The sequence below is a fragment of the Bombina bombina genome, chromosome 4 (assembly GCF_027579735.1).
Source record: "Bombina bombina isolate aBomBom1 chromosome 4, aBomBom1.pri, whole genome shotgun sequence".
NCBI lineage: Eukaryota > Metazoa > Chordata > Amphibia > Anura > Bombinatoridae > Bombina > Bombina bombina.
This window is the reverse complement of record NC_069502.1, coordinates 251,596,557-251,615,333: the sequence shown is the minus strand read 5'-3', so window position 1 is coordinate 251,615,333 and position 18,777 is coordinate 251,596,557. Positions and strand designations below refer to the sequence as shown.

At 39.3% G+C, this 18,777-nt stretch overlaps 1 protein-coding gene across 2 annotated transcripts in view; it reads left to right on the top strand.

The window, feature by feature from the left end:
- D2HGDH (D-2-hydroxyglutarate dehydrogenase) overlaps positions 1 to 18,777 on the top strand; it is a 136,417-nt gene that overhangs the window by 73,726 nt on the left and 43,914 nt on the right. For both annotated transcript variants that reach the window (XM_053709883.1, XM_053709882.1), the window contains 2 exons: positions 16,331 to 16,474; positions 16,813 to 16,955. In XM_053709883.1, coding sequence (XP_053565858.1) covers positions 16,331 to 16,474; positions 16,813 to 16,955 — 287 coding nt within the window. The remainder of the gene's footprint in view (positions 1 to 16,330; positions 16,475 to 16,812; positions 16,956 to 18,777) is intronic.

Below are 18,777 nucleotides of genomic sequence, written 5' to 3'. Positions count from 1 at the left end.
TCAGTCGCCAAACGTTGCATCCGGGCGAATGGTCTCTTCACCCAGAGGTATTTCTTCAGATTGTTCAAATGTGGGAACTCCCAGAAATAGATCTGATGGCTTCTCATCTAAACAAGAAACTTCCCAGGTATCTGTCCAGATCCCGGGATCCTCAGGCGGAGGCAGTGGATGCATTATTACTTCCTTGGAAGTATCATCCTGCCTATATCTTTCCGCCTCTAGTTCTTCTTCCAAGAGTAATCTCCAAGATTCTGAAGGAATGCTCGTTTGTTCTGCTGGTAGCTCCAGCATGGCCTCACAGGTTTTGGTGTCCGGATCTTGTCCGGATGGCCTCTTGCCAGCCGTGGACTCTTCCGTTAAGACCAGACCTTCTGTCGCAAGGTCCTTTTTTCCATCAGGATCTCAAATCCTTAAATTTAAAGGTATGGAGATTGAACGCTTGATTCTTGGTCAAAGAGGTTTCTCTGACTCTGTGATTAATACTATGTTACAGGCTCGTAAATCTGTATCTAGAGAGATATATTATAGAGTCTGGAAGACTTATATTTCTTGGTGTCTTTCTCATCATTTTTTACAGTTTCTTCAGGATGGTTTAGATAAAGGTTTGTCCGCAAGTTCCTTGAAAGGACAAATCTCTGCTCTTTCTGTTCTTTTTCACAGAAAGATTGCTAATCTTCCTGATATTCATTGTTTTGTACAAGCTTTGGTTCATATAAAACCTGTCATTAAGTCAATTTCTCCTCCTTGGAGTTTGAATTTGGTTCTGAGGGCTCTTCAAGCTCCTCCTTTTGAACCCATGCATTCATTGGACATTAAATTACTTTCTTGGAAAGTTTTGTTCCTTTTGGCCATCTCTTCTGCCAGAAGAGTCTCTGAATTATCTGCTCTTTCTTGTGAGTCTCCTTTTCTGATTTTTCATCAGGATAAGGCGGTGTTGCGAACTTCTTTTGAATTTTTACCTAAGGTTGTGAATTCCAACAACATTAGTAGAGAAATTGTGGTTCCTTCATTATGTCCTAATCCTAAGAATTCTAAGGAGAAATCGTTGCATTCTTTGGATGTTGTTAGAGCTTTGAAATATTATGTTGAGGCTACTAAGTCTTTCCGTAAGACTTCTAGTCTATTTGTCATCTTTTCCGGTTCTAGGAAAGGTCAGAAAGCTTCTGCCATTTCTTTGGCATCTTGGTTGAAATCCTTAATTCACCATGCTTATGTCGAGTCGGGTAAAACTCCGCCTCAAAGGATTACAGCTCATTCTACTAGGTCAGTTTCTACTTCCTGGGCGTTTAGGAATGAGGCTTCGGTTGATCAGATTTGCAAAGCAGCAACTTGGTCCTCTTTGCATACTTTTACTAAATTCTACCATTTTGATGTGTTTTCTTCTTCTGAAGCAGTTTTTGGTAGAAAAGTACTTCAGGCAGCGGTTTCAGTTTGAATCTTCTGCTTATGTTTTCATTAAACTTTATTTTGGGTGTGGATTATTTTCAGCAGGAATTGGCTGTCTTTATTTTATCCCTCCCTCTCTAGTGACTCTTGCGTGGAAAGATCCACATCTTGGGTAGTCATTATCCCATACGTCACTAGCTCATGGACTCTTGCTAATTACATGAAAGAAAACATAATTTATGTAAGAACTTACCTGATAAATTTTATTCTTTCATATTAGCAAGAGTCCATGAGGCCCACCCTTTTTGGTGGTTATGATTTTTTTGTATAAAGCACAACTATTCCAATTCCTTATTTTATATGCTTTCGCACTTTTTTATCACCCCACTTCTTGGCTATTCGTTAAACTGATTTGTGGGTGTGGTGAGGGGTGTATTTGTAGGCATTTTGAGGTTTGGGAAACTTTGCCCCTCCTGGTAGGAATGTATATCCCATACGTCACTAGCTCATGGACTCTTGCTAATATGAAAGAAATGAATTTATCAGGTAAGTTCTTACATAAATTATGTTTTTTTTTGTTTTCTATAAAAAAAAAAAAAATTTTGTATAAATATTCTGCAGTGTTGGATCCCCCCAAAAGCTCTCTAACCCTCCCACCTCTACCTATTTGTCACCATCTTGGGTACTGGCTGCTGTCTGCCAGGGAAAATAGTAATTTTTGATCATTTAATTTTTTTCAAAATATTAATTAAAAAGTTTGGATTTCAGAATAAGTTTGGATTTTGGAATTCCGGATTTGGGAATTTGTTCCTGTACTAGAATTTCCAGTAAAAGTGGGGATACAACCGTCAAAAACAGTTATTTCAAATGACAAAATAAAGGTGACGGAGCAATTTGTAAACAATTTAATACACTTCAGTAGGTAAAATGGATCACTGGGAACACATTTAAGGGAAGACAATTTTGTCCCTTTCAGTGAAAAGCAGCAGGAGTTCGCTCTTGGCTGAGTTTCCGGGCAGGTAGTATTTTATGGTTATTGTATTTAAGGGGGCAAAGCACTGGAGGGGGCAGCAAAATGATTCTTTACTGTAGTGAAATCCCATAATGTTGAGTTGTCTATATTAATATTAGAATATCCAACAAATATGTTTTTTCGTACAACCGACCCTTATGAATACACAGCTTCACCAGCATGAACATAAAAACTCATTACAAAAGTACAATACATTTGAAAATACCCTTTTTTTAATTTTAGAAGCAACAAAAAATTGCAGATAGAGCATGTAGTTTTTTTTTTTTTTTTTTATTAAGTCCTTTTATTTATTAACCAACAATTGGCACATATAAGCATTAATACATAATCAACTAATAAGAAACATAATCAATAACTTCAGGTGTTCATGCATAATTACAAAACATATCATGATATGTAACACAAATCAATATAGGGTGTGCAGAACATCTTAACCCAAAAACATTGAGATCCAACTTTTAATATGTGCCTAATGCTGGAATTTTCTTTATCTTCAAGAGAACAAAAACAATACGACAACCATAAAAAAAAATAAAAAAAATAAATAAGAAAATACCAAAAAAAAAAAAAAAGGGGGGGGGGGAGGAAGGGGGGAAAAAGAAAAATAGGGAAGGAGAGAGGAGGAGGAGAAGGAAGGGGGGCCAGGGAAAGGGAAGGAAGGCAAGAAGGTGAAAGAAGGGTGGGGAAGGGAGAAGAGGGGCAAGGGCCCTCTCCCATATCCCCCCCACAAGGAACCGAAAATTAAGGGAGAGGGAGGAAGTGAAAGAGGGGGCCATCCCAAGGGGGTTCCAGGAGACATCTAAGTCCCTTTACTTTACTTGGTCATTACCAGACACCGAGCAATACCAGTTCCGAGTTTCTGAAAGGGAATATTAGGTCATTCATTTCTGTGACAGGTAGTGACTTAATGAAAATTGACCATTTACCAAAGAATTGTTTAATGTCTGATTCATTATCTAGGTTAGTATCTCTTTGTTCTAGAAAACATTGTTTTTTCAGACAATTTTTTATCTCTGGGATCGATGGAATTACTCTTGATTTCCATTTTTTGAAAATAAGGTATCTAGTTGCCAGTATGGAGAGAAATATTAGTTTGTGACATGAGTTGTGGTTCTTAGGGCCAAAAACAATTGATAGTTGTGGAAGACTCACGTGGGGGATTTTAAGGGTCCTATTAAGCCAGAACTCTAATTTCCGCCAGAGATGCCTTATTCTGGGACAGCTCCAGATCATGTGGATTAAATCGACTGCAGGAAGTGAACATTTTGGGCACTTATTGAAGCTGGAATTATGGATTTTGTGGCCCTTTTGAGGAGTGAAATATGAGTTATGAAGGAGTTTGACATGTGTCTCCCGCCAAGTAGCTGAGAGAGTGACCTGGGCCACTTTACGAATTGAAGACTGAATGGTTTTTGCGTCAATACTAACATGTGGAAGCAACTGGTTCCATATCCTAGTAATTTTCTCAAGCTCTGTTTCATCCCTACCTGATTTGATTAGCTGATAGCAAAAGGAAATAGAACTAATTCCATTTTTAAACAAGGTAACCCAGCTTCCCAGTTTACCCAAAGTCCACTTCCAGCCAGTCTCTTTCATTAACTCAAGTAGTAAATGTCTACTTTGCAAAAAAGCAAAAAATTCTTTATTGTTGTTTTGAAACTCTGTTTTCAGATTGTCAAAAGATTTCACACAGTTCCTCTCTATATCCCATAGTTGTATTAACCTATTTAGACCTAGATTGTGCCACTTCTTGAATATTACAGAGTTTACTCCTGCCGGAAATTTCGGGTTTCCCTGTAATGGGAGATATTGAGAGACTTTGCAGTTTAAAGACAGTGTTTTACCCACCTTCCACCAGGCCTTCAAAGGGTTGGAAAAAGATTTAAGCATTTTAATTTTACCTGGTAATTCTTTAGGTGGGCAGTGAATTAAGGCTAATGGTAGATAGGGATAGCAGATATTTTCTTCTAGAGTGTTATTCGTAACATAATTACTTTGAGAAATCCAGTCGACCACCACTCGGGTCAAAAAGGCATAATTGTATGATCGAATATCTGGGAGTGCAAGGCCACCGTTCTCTTTTGAAAGAGAGAGTTTGTTTAAAGATATTCTCGGTCTCTTTTCCTGCCAGAGGTATTTACTAAGTGCACTGTTAATACAGCGCACATCTCTCTCTGAGAGAATTAATGGAATATTCTGTAATACATAGAGAAGCTTGGGGAGCAAGGTCATTTTGAATAAAGCAACCCGTCCAGAGATGGAAAGTGGCAATGATTGCCAGATTTTAAGTTTCTCTCTGATGTTTGTTAATACTGGGGGGATATTAAGATCATACAATTCCCCCGGCGAGGAGGGGATTAGGATTCCTAGATATTTAAGAAAATTTCTCGATACAGTGAAGGGAATATCAGAAGGAGAGTTGTGATTTTGTCTGAGCCATAACAGCTCTGATTTTGCTTTGTTTATCTTGTAGCCCGAGAAGGCGCCAAATCTAGTAGTAATGTCTAGTAATTTGGGTATACTGGTTTTAGTGTCTGAAAGATATAACAGTAAATCGTCAGCATATAGGGCGATTTTTGTGACCTTTTTGCCCAGTTTGATTCCTGATAGTTGCTGCCTGACCATGATTGCCAACGGTTCGATTGAGACGTCGAAGAGCAGGGGGGACAGGGGACACCCCTGGCGTGTACCCCTTCCAAGGATTATCCGTGGAGATGATACATAATTAACAACCAGAGTTGTATAAGGTTCCTTATACAAATTCATAATAAAATTGAGAAACTTACCTCTAAAGCCGAACTTGGCCAAGGAGGTAAAGAGATGGTCAAAATGTATTGAGTCAAATGCTTTCTCTGCATCAATCGAAACAATAGCCAAGTCGGGTGCTGCCCCGTCCCCCCCCGCTCTCCGGCGCCTCCAAATTCCTGAAATACTCTGCAATAGTCAGAGCCTCCCTGATTTTTGCTGAAGAGTTACGACCTTGAAGAAATCCAGCCTGGTCTGGATGTATGATATTGTCCAATGGTGCCTGAAGGCGCCCTGCAATAATAGAACACATGATCTTAGTCTCCATTTAGGAGAGCTATAGGCCTGTATGATTCCTTTAGGGAGGGATCTTTCCCGCCCTTCAGGATTAAAATGGTGTTAGAGGCAGAAAAAGAGGTAGCTACAGGGTCACCACTGACATACATTTTATTAAATAAATTTTTAAGATAAGGAGTAATCTCAGTGTTCATGATTTTATAGAACTCGTTTGGGAGGCCATCTGGTCCAGGAGTCTTATTGGTGGTGAGATCCGTGATAGTTCTTGTGATCTCTATTTCAGTAATTGGGGCATTAAGAATATCAACCGCGTCAGTTGAAATTTTAGGACATGTGATATTACTCCAAAAGTGAGACGCTTGCGTGAGATCTGAAGTCCTGCATGTATATAAATCCTGATAATAACTGGTAAATGCCTTTGCTATCTCATCCGGCTTCTCAAGGAGGATATCCTCCTGTTGAATGCTCTCGATGAGGGATACCTTTTTCTCTCTTTTGACCAGGTTTGCCAGTAGTTTGCCAGACTTGTTTCCAAATCTGTACATTCTGGCTTGAAGTTTCAGGTCCCTCTGCGTCTCCTGGAAGACAGCAAATGTGTCTCTAGTATTTTTGGCCCGAATATATTTTGCCCAGTTTATAGGTGTTTTTTCAAGTAGATAGGAGTTATACGAATTGATTAGTGAGTTGGTGATTTCTTTCTCTCTTAATCTTATTTTCCTGGATCTTTCAGCACTATAGGCTATGATTTCACCTCTAAGGACTGCCTTAGCGGCTTCCCAGAAGACCAGGGGGGAATCAATATAGGTCTGATTATGATAAAGATAATCAGAAAATTTAAGTTTGAGCCAATTTTTAAATTTCAGATCAGTTGCGAGAAAGGAGGGGAAAATAAAACGAGGTGAACTAGCTTTGTGAAAATTAGACTGGATCTCGAGTGAAATAGGGCCATGATCAGAGAGAAAAATCGGTAATATGCCTGTTTTCACTTCTGAAAGGGTTATTCTGTCATTGATGAGAAAGAGATCAATTCTGGACAGCGTTTTATGCGCTCTTGATAGACAAGTAAAATCCCTAACATCAGGGTTTTGGAGCCTCCAGGCATCTCTAACTGCAAGATCATGCATAATTGATTTTATTAATTTAGTTTCTAAGTTGTCCCGTTTTTGTTTGACCAGCTTGTTGGTGGTTCTAAGTCTGTCAAGTGGAGAGTATGGGGACATATTAAAGTCGCCACCAAGAATTAGGTGCCCCTCCTGAACCGCGAGAATTTTAGCCTGAAGTCTGGACCAGAAAGCTGGGTCCAGTTTATTAGGAGCGTATACATTACACATAGTGTAGGTTATATTGTTTACTTTTGCTTTAACTATCACAAATCTTCCATCGGGATCTGTTTCGTTATAAATAACCTCCAATTTGATTTTTTTCCCGATCAGAATGGCCACCCCCCTTCTCCTTCGATCTCCCGGGGAGAAAAAAATTTCTTTCACCCAGGAGGATTTAAGTTTCAAGGACTCTTCCGGTGACAAATGTGTTTCTTGTAGGAAAGCTATCTCTGTCCCAAGTTTCCTAAGGTGTGTAAGAATAGCTTTCCTTTTGATAGGGGTGGAGATCCCGCCCACATTCCAGGAGATTATTTTAAAATTTGCCATTTGTCACTAACTGAGTTTCCGAGTAGGATCCGTGTGGGAGGGGGGAGAGGGGGGGGAGGAAAGGGAATGAGGGGAAGAAGAAAGAGAGAAGGAAGGGAGGAGGAAAAAAAAAAAAGGAAAAAAAAAAAAAAAATTCCTATTGAAAGCCTGCATTTCTAATCATTCTTTTGTTAACTTTTAGAATTTACTACACTCCTACGTTCAATTGTTAGTTTAAGGAGTCAAGTGTTTTATAAAAAATTTCAGCTGAAGTAGTTTCTTCGAACCAATGTGTTTCTTCCTGTACTATAACCTTAAGTTTATGTGGATATATTATCATTGCTCGGTAACCTTTTTGGATAAATTTGGAGCAGATGGGAGCTAGCTCCCGTCTTTTTACTGCTGTATCAGCGGAGAAATCTTGAAACATTAAGATTGTGGCTCCTTTAAAAGTAATCGGCTGCTGCCTGCGATAGTGCTGAAATAAAGTAATTTTGTCCTGGTAATTTAATAACTTTGCTAAAATTGGCCTAGGTCTACTTCTGCCTTTGTTGTCTGTGTGTAGGGAGCCTAGCCTATGCGCTCTCTCAACCATTATGGGTTGATGTGTAGTTGGCATTTTAAGGATTTTAGGTAGTGACTCTGAAATAAAAGATAGAAGGTTCTCATTTTGTTGTTCCTCTGGCAGACCAATAATTCTTATATTGTTCCTTCTGGAACGGTTTTCTAAGTCTTCTAATTTATTTTGGATTTTTTGTATATTGGTTTCTGCTGATTCAAGTTTAGAGCTATGTAGGTTTGTTAGGTCTTCTAAATCAGATACCCTTTGTTCCGCTTCTTGCAGCCTGGCAGAAAACTGCCGAACTTCCTGTGTTAACAGGTGGATATCTTGTTTTAATTCAGTTTTAAGGGCGTCGAATTTGGGGGTAAGGGCATCCGAGATGCTAGTAACCAAATTCTGAATATTGGTTACTTCTTGTATCACTGGTGCATTAGCCAGTATTGGTTGTATGTCGGTGACATTTTCCTGTGTATTCTTTATTTTCCTATCCCTCTGTCTGGCTGCCATGGCTGGAGAGGGGGTCTTGTATGGGGTGTGTAGGAATTTATCCATGTGCCGGAAAACTTGAAAAGGTGGAAATTTATATCGTGACGTAGAAGAAAAAAAGGTGATTAAAGTGTTCTATAGACGCAGAAAAACCAAGAAGTGCAGGGTTAGGGAGGTAATTAAACCTCAAAACGAGAAAAGTGGGGACCAAGTGAACAGTGTGGGACAGGTGAAGGGGAGAAGAAAAAAAAAAAGGAAAGGGGGAGGGGGTGAAATGTCTGTATAGGGGTGAATAGATTAATTGTGTAGAAGGTCCAGCCGTGGGAGTGGGGAAGAGGGATTATTTAGTGAGATGAAATAGACTTTGTCCCGAGAGATTGGACCTAATTTTTAAAACAGTAGGTATTTAGATCCACTGGGTGGAATATATATATTTAATTCAAGCTATATGAGCTACAGCGTCACCCAGTAGGATAGAAAAAAGCCTATATTTCAGAGAATACTAGGATGTATTGCTTCTTTTAATTCAAAAGAAGGAAAAAAAAAAAAAATTCTATATTAACCAGTATGTATGCGCCCTTCAGATCTTATTAAGCTCTGATATTGTAAGATATCCTTTCTATTCCTAATATAATTCTCTAATTATCCTGAATAAAGATATGGCTTTAAATCATTATTTAGTTAGGCCTAGATTTAGAGTTCGGCGGTAGCCGTCAAAACCAGCGTTAGAGGCTCCTAACGCTGGTTTTGGCCGCCCGCTGGTATTTGGAGTCAGTGATTAAAGGGTCTAACGCTCACTTTACAGCCGCGACTTTTCCATACCGCAGATCCCCCTACGCCATTTGCGTAGCCTATCTTTTCAATGGGATCTTTCTAACGCCGGTATTTAGAGTCGTTTCTGCAGTGAGCGTTAGAGCTCTAACGACAAGATTCCAGCCGCCTGAAAATAGCAGGAGTTAAGAGCTTTCTGGCTAACGCCGGTTTATAAAGCTCTTAACTACTGTACCCTAAAGTACACTAACACCCATAAACTACCTATGTACCCCTAAACCGAGGTCCCCCCACATCGCCGCCACTCGATTAAAATTTTTAACCCCTAATCTGCCGACCGCCACCTACGTTATACTTATGTACCCCTAATCTGCTGCCCCTAACACCGCCGACCCCTGTATTATATCTATTAACCCCTAACTTGCCCCCCACAACGTCGCCGCAAGCTACTTAAAATAATTAACCCCTAATCTTCCGACCGCAAATCGCCGCCACCTACGTTATCCCTATGTACCCCTAATCTGCTACCCCTAACACCGCCGACCCCTGTATTATATTTATTAACCCCTAACCTGCCCCCCTCAATGTCGCCGACACCTACCTACACTTATTAACCCCTAATCTGCCGAGCGGACCTGAGCGCTACTATAATAAAGTTATTAACCCCTAACCCGCCTCACTAACCCTATCATAAATAGTATTAACCCCTAATCTGCCCTCCCTAACATCGCCGACACCTACCTTCAATTATTAACCCCTAATCTGCCGACCGGAGCTCACCGCTATTCTAATAAATGTATTAACCCCTAAAGCTAAGTCTAACCCTAACACTAACACCCCCCTAAGTTAAATATAATTTTTATCTAACGAAATAAATTAACTCTTATTAAATAAATAATTCCTATTTAAAGCTAAATACTTACCTGTAAAATACATCCTAATATAGCTACAATATAAATTATAATTATATTATAGCTATTTTAGGATTAATATTTATTTTACAGGCAACTTTGTAATTATTTTAACCAGGTACAATAGCTATTAAATAGTTAAGAACTATTTAATAGTTACCTAGTTAAAATAATAACAAATTTACCTGTAAAATAAATCCTAACCTAAGATATAATTAAACCTAACACTACCCTATCAATAAAATAATTAAATAAACTACCTACAATTACCTACAATTAACCTAACACTACACTATCAATAAATTAATTAAACACAATTGCTACAAATAAATAAAATTAAATAAACTATCTAAAGTACAAAAAATAAAAAAGAACTAAGTTACAGAAAATAATAAAATATTTACAAACATAAGAAAAATATTACAACAATTTTAAACTAATTACACCTACTCTAAGCCCCCTAATAAAATAACAAAGCCCCCCAAAATAAAAAATTCCCTACCCTATTCTAAAATACAAATATTACAAGCTCTTTTACCTTACCAGCCCTGAACAGGGCCCTTTGCGGGGCATGCCCCAAGAATTTCAGCTCTTTTGCCTGTAAAAAAAACATACAATACCCCCCCCCCAACATTACAACCCACCACCCACATACCCCTAATCTAACCCAAACCCCCCTTAAATAAACCTAACACTACCCCCCTGATGATCTTCCTACCTTGTCTTCACCATGCCAGGTTCACCGATCTGTCCTGGCTCCAAGATCTTCATCCAACCCAAGCGGGGGCTAGACATCCACTGAAGAAGTCCAGAAGAGGGTCCAAAGTCTTCCTCCTATCCGGCAAGAAGAGGACATCCGGACCGGCAAACATCTTCTCCAAGCGGCATCTTCTATCTTCTTCCATCCGATGACGACCGGCTCCATCTTGAAGACCTCCAGCGCGGATCCATCCTCTTCTTCCGACGACTAGACGACGAATGACGGTTCCTTTAAGGGACGTCATCCAAGATGGCGTCCCTCGAATTCCGATTGGCTGATAGGATTCTATCAGCCAATCGGAATTAAGGTAGGAATTTTCTGATTGGCTGATGGAATCAGCCAATCAGAATATAGTTCAATCCGATTGGCTGATCCAATCAGCCAATCAGATTGAGCTCGCATTCTATTGGCTGATCGGAACAGCCAATAGAATGCGAGCTCAATCTGATTGGCTGATTGGATCAGCCAATCGGATTGAACTATATTCTGATTGGCTGATTCCATCAGCCAATCAGAAAATTCCTACCTTAATTCCGATTGGCTGATAGAATCCTATCAGCCAATCGGAATTCGAGGGACGCCATCTTGGATGACGTCCCTTAAAGGAACCGTCATTCGTCGTCTAGTCGTCGGAAGAAGAGGATGGATCCGCGCTGGAGGTCTTCAAGATGGAGCCGGTCGTCATCGGATGGAAGAAGATAGAAGATGCCGCTTGGAGAAGATGTTTGCCGGTCCGGATGTCCTCTTCTTGCCGGATAGGAGGAAGACTTTGGACCCTCTTCTGGACTTCTTCAGTGGATGTCTAGCCCCCGCTTGGGTTGGATGAAGATCTTGGAGCCAGGACGGATCGGTGAACCTGGATGGTGAAGACAAGGTAGGAAGATCATCAGGGGGGTAGTGTTAGGTTTATTTAAGGGGGGTTTGGGTTAGATTAGGGGTATGTGGGTGGTGGGTTGTAATGTTGGGGGGGGGGTATTGTATGTTTTTTTTTACATGCAAAAGAGCTGAAATTCTTGGGGCATGCCCCGCAAAGGGCCCTGTTCAGGGCTGGTAAGGTAAAAGAGCTTGTAATATTTGTATTTTAGAATAGGGTAGGGAATTTTTTATTTTGGGGGGCTTTGTTATTTTATTAGGGGGCTTAGAGTAGGTGTAATTAGTTTAAAATTGTTGTAATATTTTTCTTATGTTTGTAAATATTTTATTATTTTCTGTAACTTAGTTCTTTTTTATTTTTTGTACTTTAGATAGTTTATGTAATTTTATTTATTTGTAGCAATTGTGTTTAATTAATTTATTGATAGTGTAGTGTTAGGTTAATTGTAGGTAATTGTAGGTAGTTTATTTAATTATTTTATTGATAGGGTAGTGTTAGGTTTAATTATATCTTAGGTTAGGATTTATTTTACAGGTAAATTTGTTATTATTTTAACTAGGTAACTATTAAATAGTTCTTAACTATTTAATAGCTATTGTACCTGGTTAAAATAATTACAAAGTTGCCTGTAAAATAAATATTAATCCTAAAATAGCTACAATATAATTATAATTTATATTGTAGCTATATTAGGATTTATTTTACAGGTAAGTATTTAGCTTTAAATAGGAATCATTTATTTAATAAGAGTTAATTAATTTCGTTAGATAAAAATTATATTTAACTTAGGGGGGTGTTAGTGTTAGGGTTAGACTTAGCTTTAGGGGTTAATACATTTATTAGAATAGCGGTGAGCTCCGGTCGGCAGATTAGGGGTTAATAATTGAAGGTAGGTGTCGGCGATGTTAGGGAGGGCAGATTAGGGGTTAATACTATTTATGATAGGGTTAGTGAGGCGGATTAGGGGTTAATAACTTTATTATAGTAGCGCTCAGGTCCGCTCGGCAGATTAGGGGTTAATAAGTGTAGGTAGGTGTCGGCGACGTTGTGGGGGGCAGATTAGGGGTTAATAAATATAACATAGGGGTCGGCGATGTTAGGGCAGCAGATTAGGGGTACATAGGGATAACGTAGGTGGCGGCGGTTTACGGAGCGGCAGATTAGGGGTTAAAAGTGTAATGCAGGGGTCAGCGATAGCGGGGGCAGCAGATTAGGGGTTGATAAGTGTAAGTTTAGGGGTGTTTAGACTCGGGGTACATGTTAGAGTGTTAGGTGCAGACGCAGGAAGTGTTTCCCCATAGGAAACAATGGGGCTGCGTTAAGAGCTGAACGCTGCTTTTTTGCAGGTGTTAGGTTTTTTTTCAGCTCAAACTGCCCCATTGTTTCCTATGGGAGAATCGTGCACGAGCACGTTTTTGATGCCGGCCGCGTCCGTAAGCAACTCTGGTATCGAGAGTTGCATTTGCGGTAAATATGCTCTACGCTCCTTTTTTGGAGCCTAACGCAGCATTTGTTTGAACTCTCGATACCAGAGTTAAATTTATGGTGCGGCCAGAAAAAAACCCGCGGAGCGTTAACAGCCCTTTTACCGCCGAACTCCAAATCTAGGCCTTAGTGTAGAGAAGAGAGACAAAATTACAGGTAAGGGAATATATAGCCTTAATACACCCTAGGTGTATTTAGCTATATTACACTTCAGCCAGTTACATATATGAGCTATTACCCCAGCAGCTGCCTGTCTCCGGTTGAGTCTTACTTTATCAGACGAGTGAGGCAAATATTATTTTGCTGCTACTTTAATATCCCATAAATGATTTTAATTTTTATTCTAACAAGGAACTTTTAGAGGATACTGGATCCGTTCAAATTTTCAAATAAATAATTACTCTATACAGTCACAGGTTAACTCTACTTCCAGTTATCTTAGTACATATACTAAATCTTGTACAGAGTTATCTTAATATATAAAGGTCTCATGATAGGGTCTCTTTGTAAAAAATAACAGTAGGGACAATGCTTTTTCCTCTTTAAAGCTAAACACCTTGTTTAACTGAGAGAACAATGAAAGAACAAAGATGAGGGAAGTAGCTTCTATTAATTAACCCTATACCAACAGGAATCATAGAAAACATAACATTAGGGTGTTGGAATACCTTAGTGGCCTTAGCCAGCTACAAACTTTAAACAAGTTAATTTAGTCATACAATAGACATCATCTCTAAAAAAAAAAGAAAGAGAGAGAAGGAAAAGGAAAGAAGAACAAAAAAAAAAAAAAAAAAAGGAGGGAGTTAGGTTATATTGCAGTTTAGTGAACACTTTCCACACTAGCAAACGCACAGACCCAGGGTCCTATACCGAAAAAAAAAAAAAAAAAAAAAAATTTAGGTAGAAAACAAACAAACAAAAAACAAAAACAAAAAAAAAACAGAGAATTAGCAGCTATTGTTCTTTATCCTGCTGTGAGATTTTTAGATAGTTCAGCAACAAATTTTCCTTTGCCTGTGTGTAGTGTGCCAATATATGCTTTGATAGTCCCTTCAGAGATATTTCTCTCTCTCTTTCCCCCTTCTTCCTCCTTCCACCTTCGCACAGTACAGGAGTCCTGACTGTGTGTTTTTAGGATTGATGTGAGCCTGTGTTCTCACAGCTCACTAGGTGCATTTTATTTAGGGAGTTAAATATTAAGCTGCTATGTTGAAACACTTGAAAAAAGAAAAGTGTCCCTTCTGTTTCTGCTACACCCTTCTCCTTCCCTCTCTCCCCTTCCCCTTCAATTGAAAAAAGTGGGGAGTTAGTTCTTGCTCTGTTATTAACAGTTTTCTCTCTTCTTTCTCTGTTAAACTGAGCGAGTTTATAAGGGGTGTATTTTAATGTCAATTCCTGTAGGGCCTAGGAACTCTTCTCAGCATATATACTCAGAGTGTATATAGTGTATAAATCCTTCCTTTAGACCTCAGTAAGTAAGGTATTGTTTTTGTCACTTATAAGTTATAATTTACCCCCTCTGATGTCGCTCGCCTGTGCCGCTGTTACTTGAAAATCTTGCTTGTGATGCCGTGGGTCAGGCCTCCTGCTGCCTGTTTGGACGTAATTTTGTTTCTGAGCTCCGACGGGTCGTCTTCACTTCCCTACACAGATCCCCAGTTGGGGGGAGGGATGGGAGCTCCGACAATCACCTCCGCGGTCAATCCTCCAATATTTTGGAAAATGCGGCTCGAGCTCACCACCTCCCGCGCAGCACCAGTGGGGGAGGGGGAGACAGCCGCTGTGAATCAGATGGTGCCCTGAGAGAAGCCACAATACGAAGTTAGGGTCGGGCCTCCAGATTCCTATTGGACACAGCGCGGGCTCACTACCTCCCACGCAGCATCGGTGGGGGAGGAGGAGACCGCCGCCGTGTTCTCAGCTGAGGCTCCAGACAAGTCAGCGGAAGCCAGCAAGTCCTCCTGTATGATGCTATGTCCGCAGTCAGTCCACAGGCGCGACAACGGCAGAGGGGGGTAAGAAGCCAATAGATAGAATAAGTGGTTTCTTAGTACAGTTTAATAGTAGCGGGTATAGGTTCAGAGTTATAAGGCAGATTACCAGTCCCTTCTTTTTTTTTTTTTATTTCGTTGTCTCCCTTTCCTAAAGCCTCCGTGTAGAGGGAGAGTTAGCTTCCGTAGGGGGGGAGAGGGGATAAGTCATATGTTCCACTTGGGTTAACAACTACACCAAGATACAATTCCAGTTTTAAGTATTTTTATTGCAGTCACGGTGGGATGGTGTTCCACCGATACAGGTTCCAGAGAAGATATTTCTTACTGTCCAGGAGGCACCCTCAGATTTGAGGTAGGGCGCGAGTTTCCACCGCCAGGAGCTGTTGGACTGGAGAGCAGAGCTCAGCTAGACGTGCTTGCTCCTCCTCCACCGGAACCGGTACTCTCAGCTAGAGCATGTAGTTTTAAACAACTTTTCAATTTACCTTTATCATCAAATTTGCTTTGTTCTATTGGTATTCTTTGTTGAAAGCTAAACCTAGGTAGACTCAAACTGATTTCTAAGCCATTGAAGGCTGCCTCTTATCTCGGTGCATTTTGACAGTTTTTCACAGTTAGACACTGCTAGTACATATGTATAGATAGGTTATGCTCACTCCCGTGGAGTTATTTATGAGCCGGCACTGAAATAAGGGGACAGTCTGCAGAGGCTTAGATACAGGTTAATGTCAGAGGTAAAAAGTGTATTAAAGGGACAGTCTAGTCCAAAATAAACTTTCATGATTCAGAGAATGTAATTTTAAACAATTTTCCAATTTACTTTTATCACAAATTTTGCTTTGTTCTCTAGGTATTCTTAGTTGAAAGCTAAACCTAGGAGGTTCATATGCTAATTTCAAAGCCCTTGAAGGCCACCTCTTCTCTCAGGGCATGTTGACAGTTTTTCATCACTGTAGGGTGTTAGTTCATGTGTGTCATATAGATAACACTGTGCTCACGCACGTGGAGTTCCTATGAGCCAGTACTGACTGGCTAAAATGCAAGTCTGTGAAAAGAACTGAAATAAGGGGGCAGTTTGCAGAAGCTTAGATACAAGATAATCACAGAGGTAAAAAGTGTATTTATATAATTGTGTTGGTTATGCAAAACTAGGGAATGGGTTATAAAGGGATTATCTATATTTTAAAACAATAACAATTCTGGTGTAGACTGTCCCTTTAATATAACAGTGTTGGTTATGCAAAAATGGCAATGTGTAATAAATGTATTATCTATCTGTTTAAACAATAACAATTTTCAAGTAGACTGACCCCTTTATTGTTCCTTTTAATCTGCATGGCTAAAACAAGTTCCACCATATATGATCATAACTTTGCCTATACTTGACCTGTTTTGCAGGATGTGAGGACTTCACAAGAGTGTTGCAGGTGTTCACTTTGTGCAGAGATCATCTTGGTGAAATTCTGTCTGCTTATGAATTCATGGACTCTGAGTCTATGAGGGTGGTCCAGACACACTTGAAGCTGAACAACCCATTGCAAGGTAATATGCATAATCACTGGCGCTCTGGTGCCAAATCATGGACACATTCCAGTCTGCTGGAGTTTGGCATTGCAGAAACTTCACATTTAGCACAGGTGTTTTTTTTTTTTTCTCTATGCAAAACCATTAGACGTGTAGCTGTTTTTATAACTAAAGATTTCTGAATTCTGAAGACAATAGAAAATCTAGTTAAACATATGAAAAACTCTCAGAAACGGGCATTTCACAGGCTATTCCATGGGTTACTCACAGTGGTTGTCGCAGACCACAACTAATGCTGCCTGTGTGTATTACAGATTTTTATATATAATTTTATGGTTATTTTATTTAAATTGCAGACAACGCCTTCTATGTTCTAATAGAAACGTCTGGCTCCAATGCATCCCATGATGAAGACAAACTGACTGCATTTTTGAGTAATGCCCTGGACTCTGGTCTTGTGACAGAAGGAACAGTAGCCACAGACCAGAGCAAAATAAAGGTATGCACTTTGTTCATATTCCTCGCTTTGTGCATATGCAGAAATTGTGAGAATTTGTTAAAGGGACGTGAAACTCAAGATGAAATTTTCTGGATTCAGATAGAGCATGCAATTTTAGAGATGTCTCAACTTCTATTATCAATTTTACTTTATTTTCTTGGTATCCTTTGTTAAAAAGCTAGGCTCAGAAGCAGCACTGCACTACTGGGAGCTAGCCGGTTATTGGTGGCTACGCACATTTGACTCTTGTCATTGGCTCACCAAATGTGTTTAACTAGGACCCAGAACTGCTGACATAATTATATCGAAGTATTTTCTATAAGAAAAAACTAAGGGGACGCGCTGTAGTGTTGATAGAAATTGTGTTGATGTGAATGAAATTCCTCTGGTATCGTGTGAGTTGAACCGTGACAGATAAGTATGTGAGAGTAGAGGTGTATATGTGTATATGATTGAGTGAAATCTTGTTAATCAAAGGAGAATGTGTGACTTGTTACAAACCGTAAGACTTGAAACAATTGTGATACATAAGCAAAAAATCATGAAACAATTGTGATACCTAAACAAAAAATCAGTTGGAATATTGCAAAAACCTAAAGACTTGCAACAAAATATGTGAACAGTTGAATTTTATTAAACTCAAAAAACTGAAATAATAATAAAAAGTCCAAATTCAATGTAAAAGATATATAAAGAACAAAAGTTCAAAGGATCAAAAAAAATGGCTTGCTCCGCTTGAATCCAAGGTGTGATGAATCAGGAAATCTAGGAGGATAGAAAAACAAGGGGCGCCAACATAGTGTGAATCAGTTTGGAAAACTGGAAAACAGTAGTTATAATAAAATCTACTCACAAGTGGAGTGGCACCTAGAACCAACTGGGTTGGCAGGCTGACATTCAGGACCATCAGTCAGTACGCTGGGGGTCTCACCCGGGAGACCTGTGGGTGGGTCAGATGAGTAAGATGGAGTCGGCTGTGTGTCGTCTGGTGAGCCGGATCGCCACTGTGGAAGTCCAAAGGGCTGTGTTGTTTATCCCAAAAGGTGGCTGCTCACACGATCAGCCTTGTTTCCAAACGAGTTTCCAATGTCAGTGTATGGAACAAAGGGATAAAAACCAAACTGGTTATAACCACTGCAAACAGTGGTAATATTAACCCCTTAAGGACCACAGCACTTTTCCATTTTCTGTCCGTTTGGGACCAAGGCTATTTTTACATTTCTGCAGTGTTTGTGTTTAGCTGTAATTTTCCTCTTACTCATTTACTGTACCCACACATATTATATACCGTTTTTCTCGCCATTAAATGGACTTTCTAAAGATACCATTATTTTCATCATATCTTATAATTTTACTATAAAAAAATTATAAAATATTAGGAAAAAATGGAAAAAACACACTTTTTCTAACTTTGACCCCCAAAATCTGTTACACATCTACAACCACCAAAAAACACCCATGCTAAATAGTTTCTAAATTTTGTCCTGAGTTTAGAAATACCCAATGTTTACATGTTCTTTGTTTTTATTTGCAAGTTATAGGGAAATAAATACAAGTAGCACTTTGCTATTTCCAAACCACTTTTTTTCAAAATTAGCGCTAGTTACATTGGGACACTGATATCTTTCAGGAATACCTGAATATCCCTTGACATGTGTATATTTTTTTTTAGAAGACATCCCAAAGTATTGATCTAGACCCATTTTAGTATATTTCATGCAACCATCTCACTACCAAATGCGATCAAATAAAAAAAATTGTTCACTTTTTCACAAATTGTTTCACAAACTTTAGGTTTCTCACTGAAATTATTTACAAACAA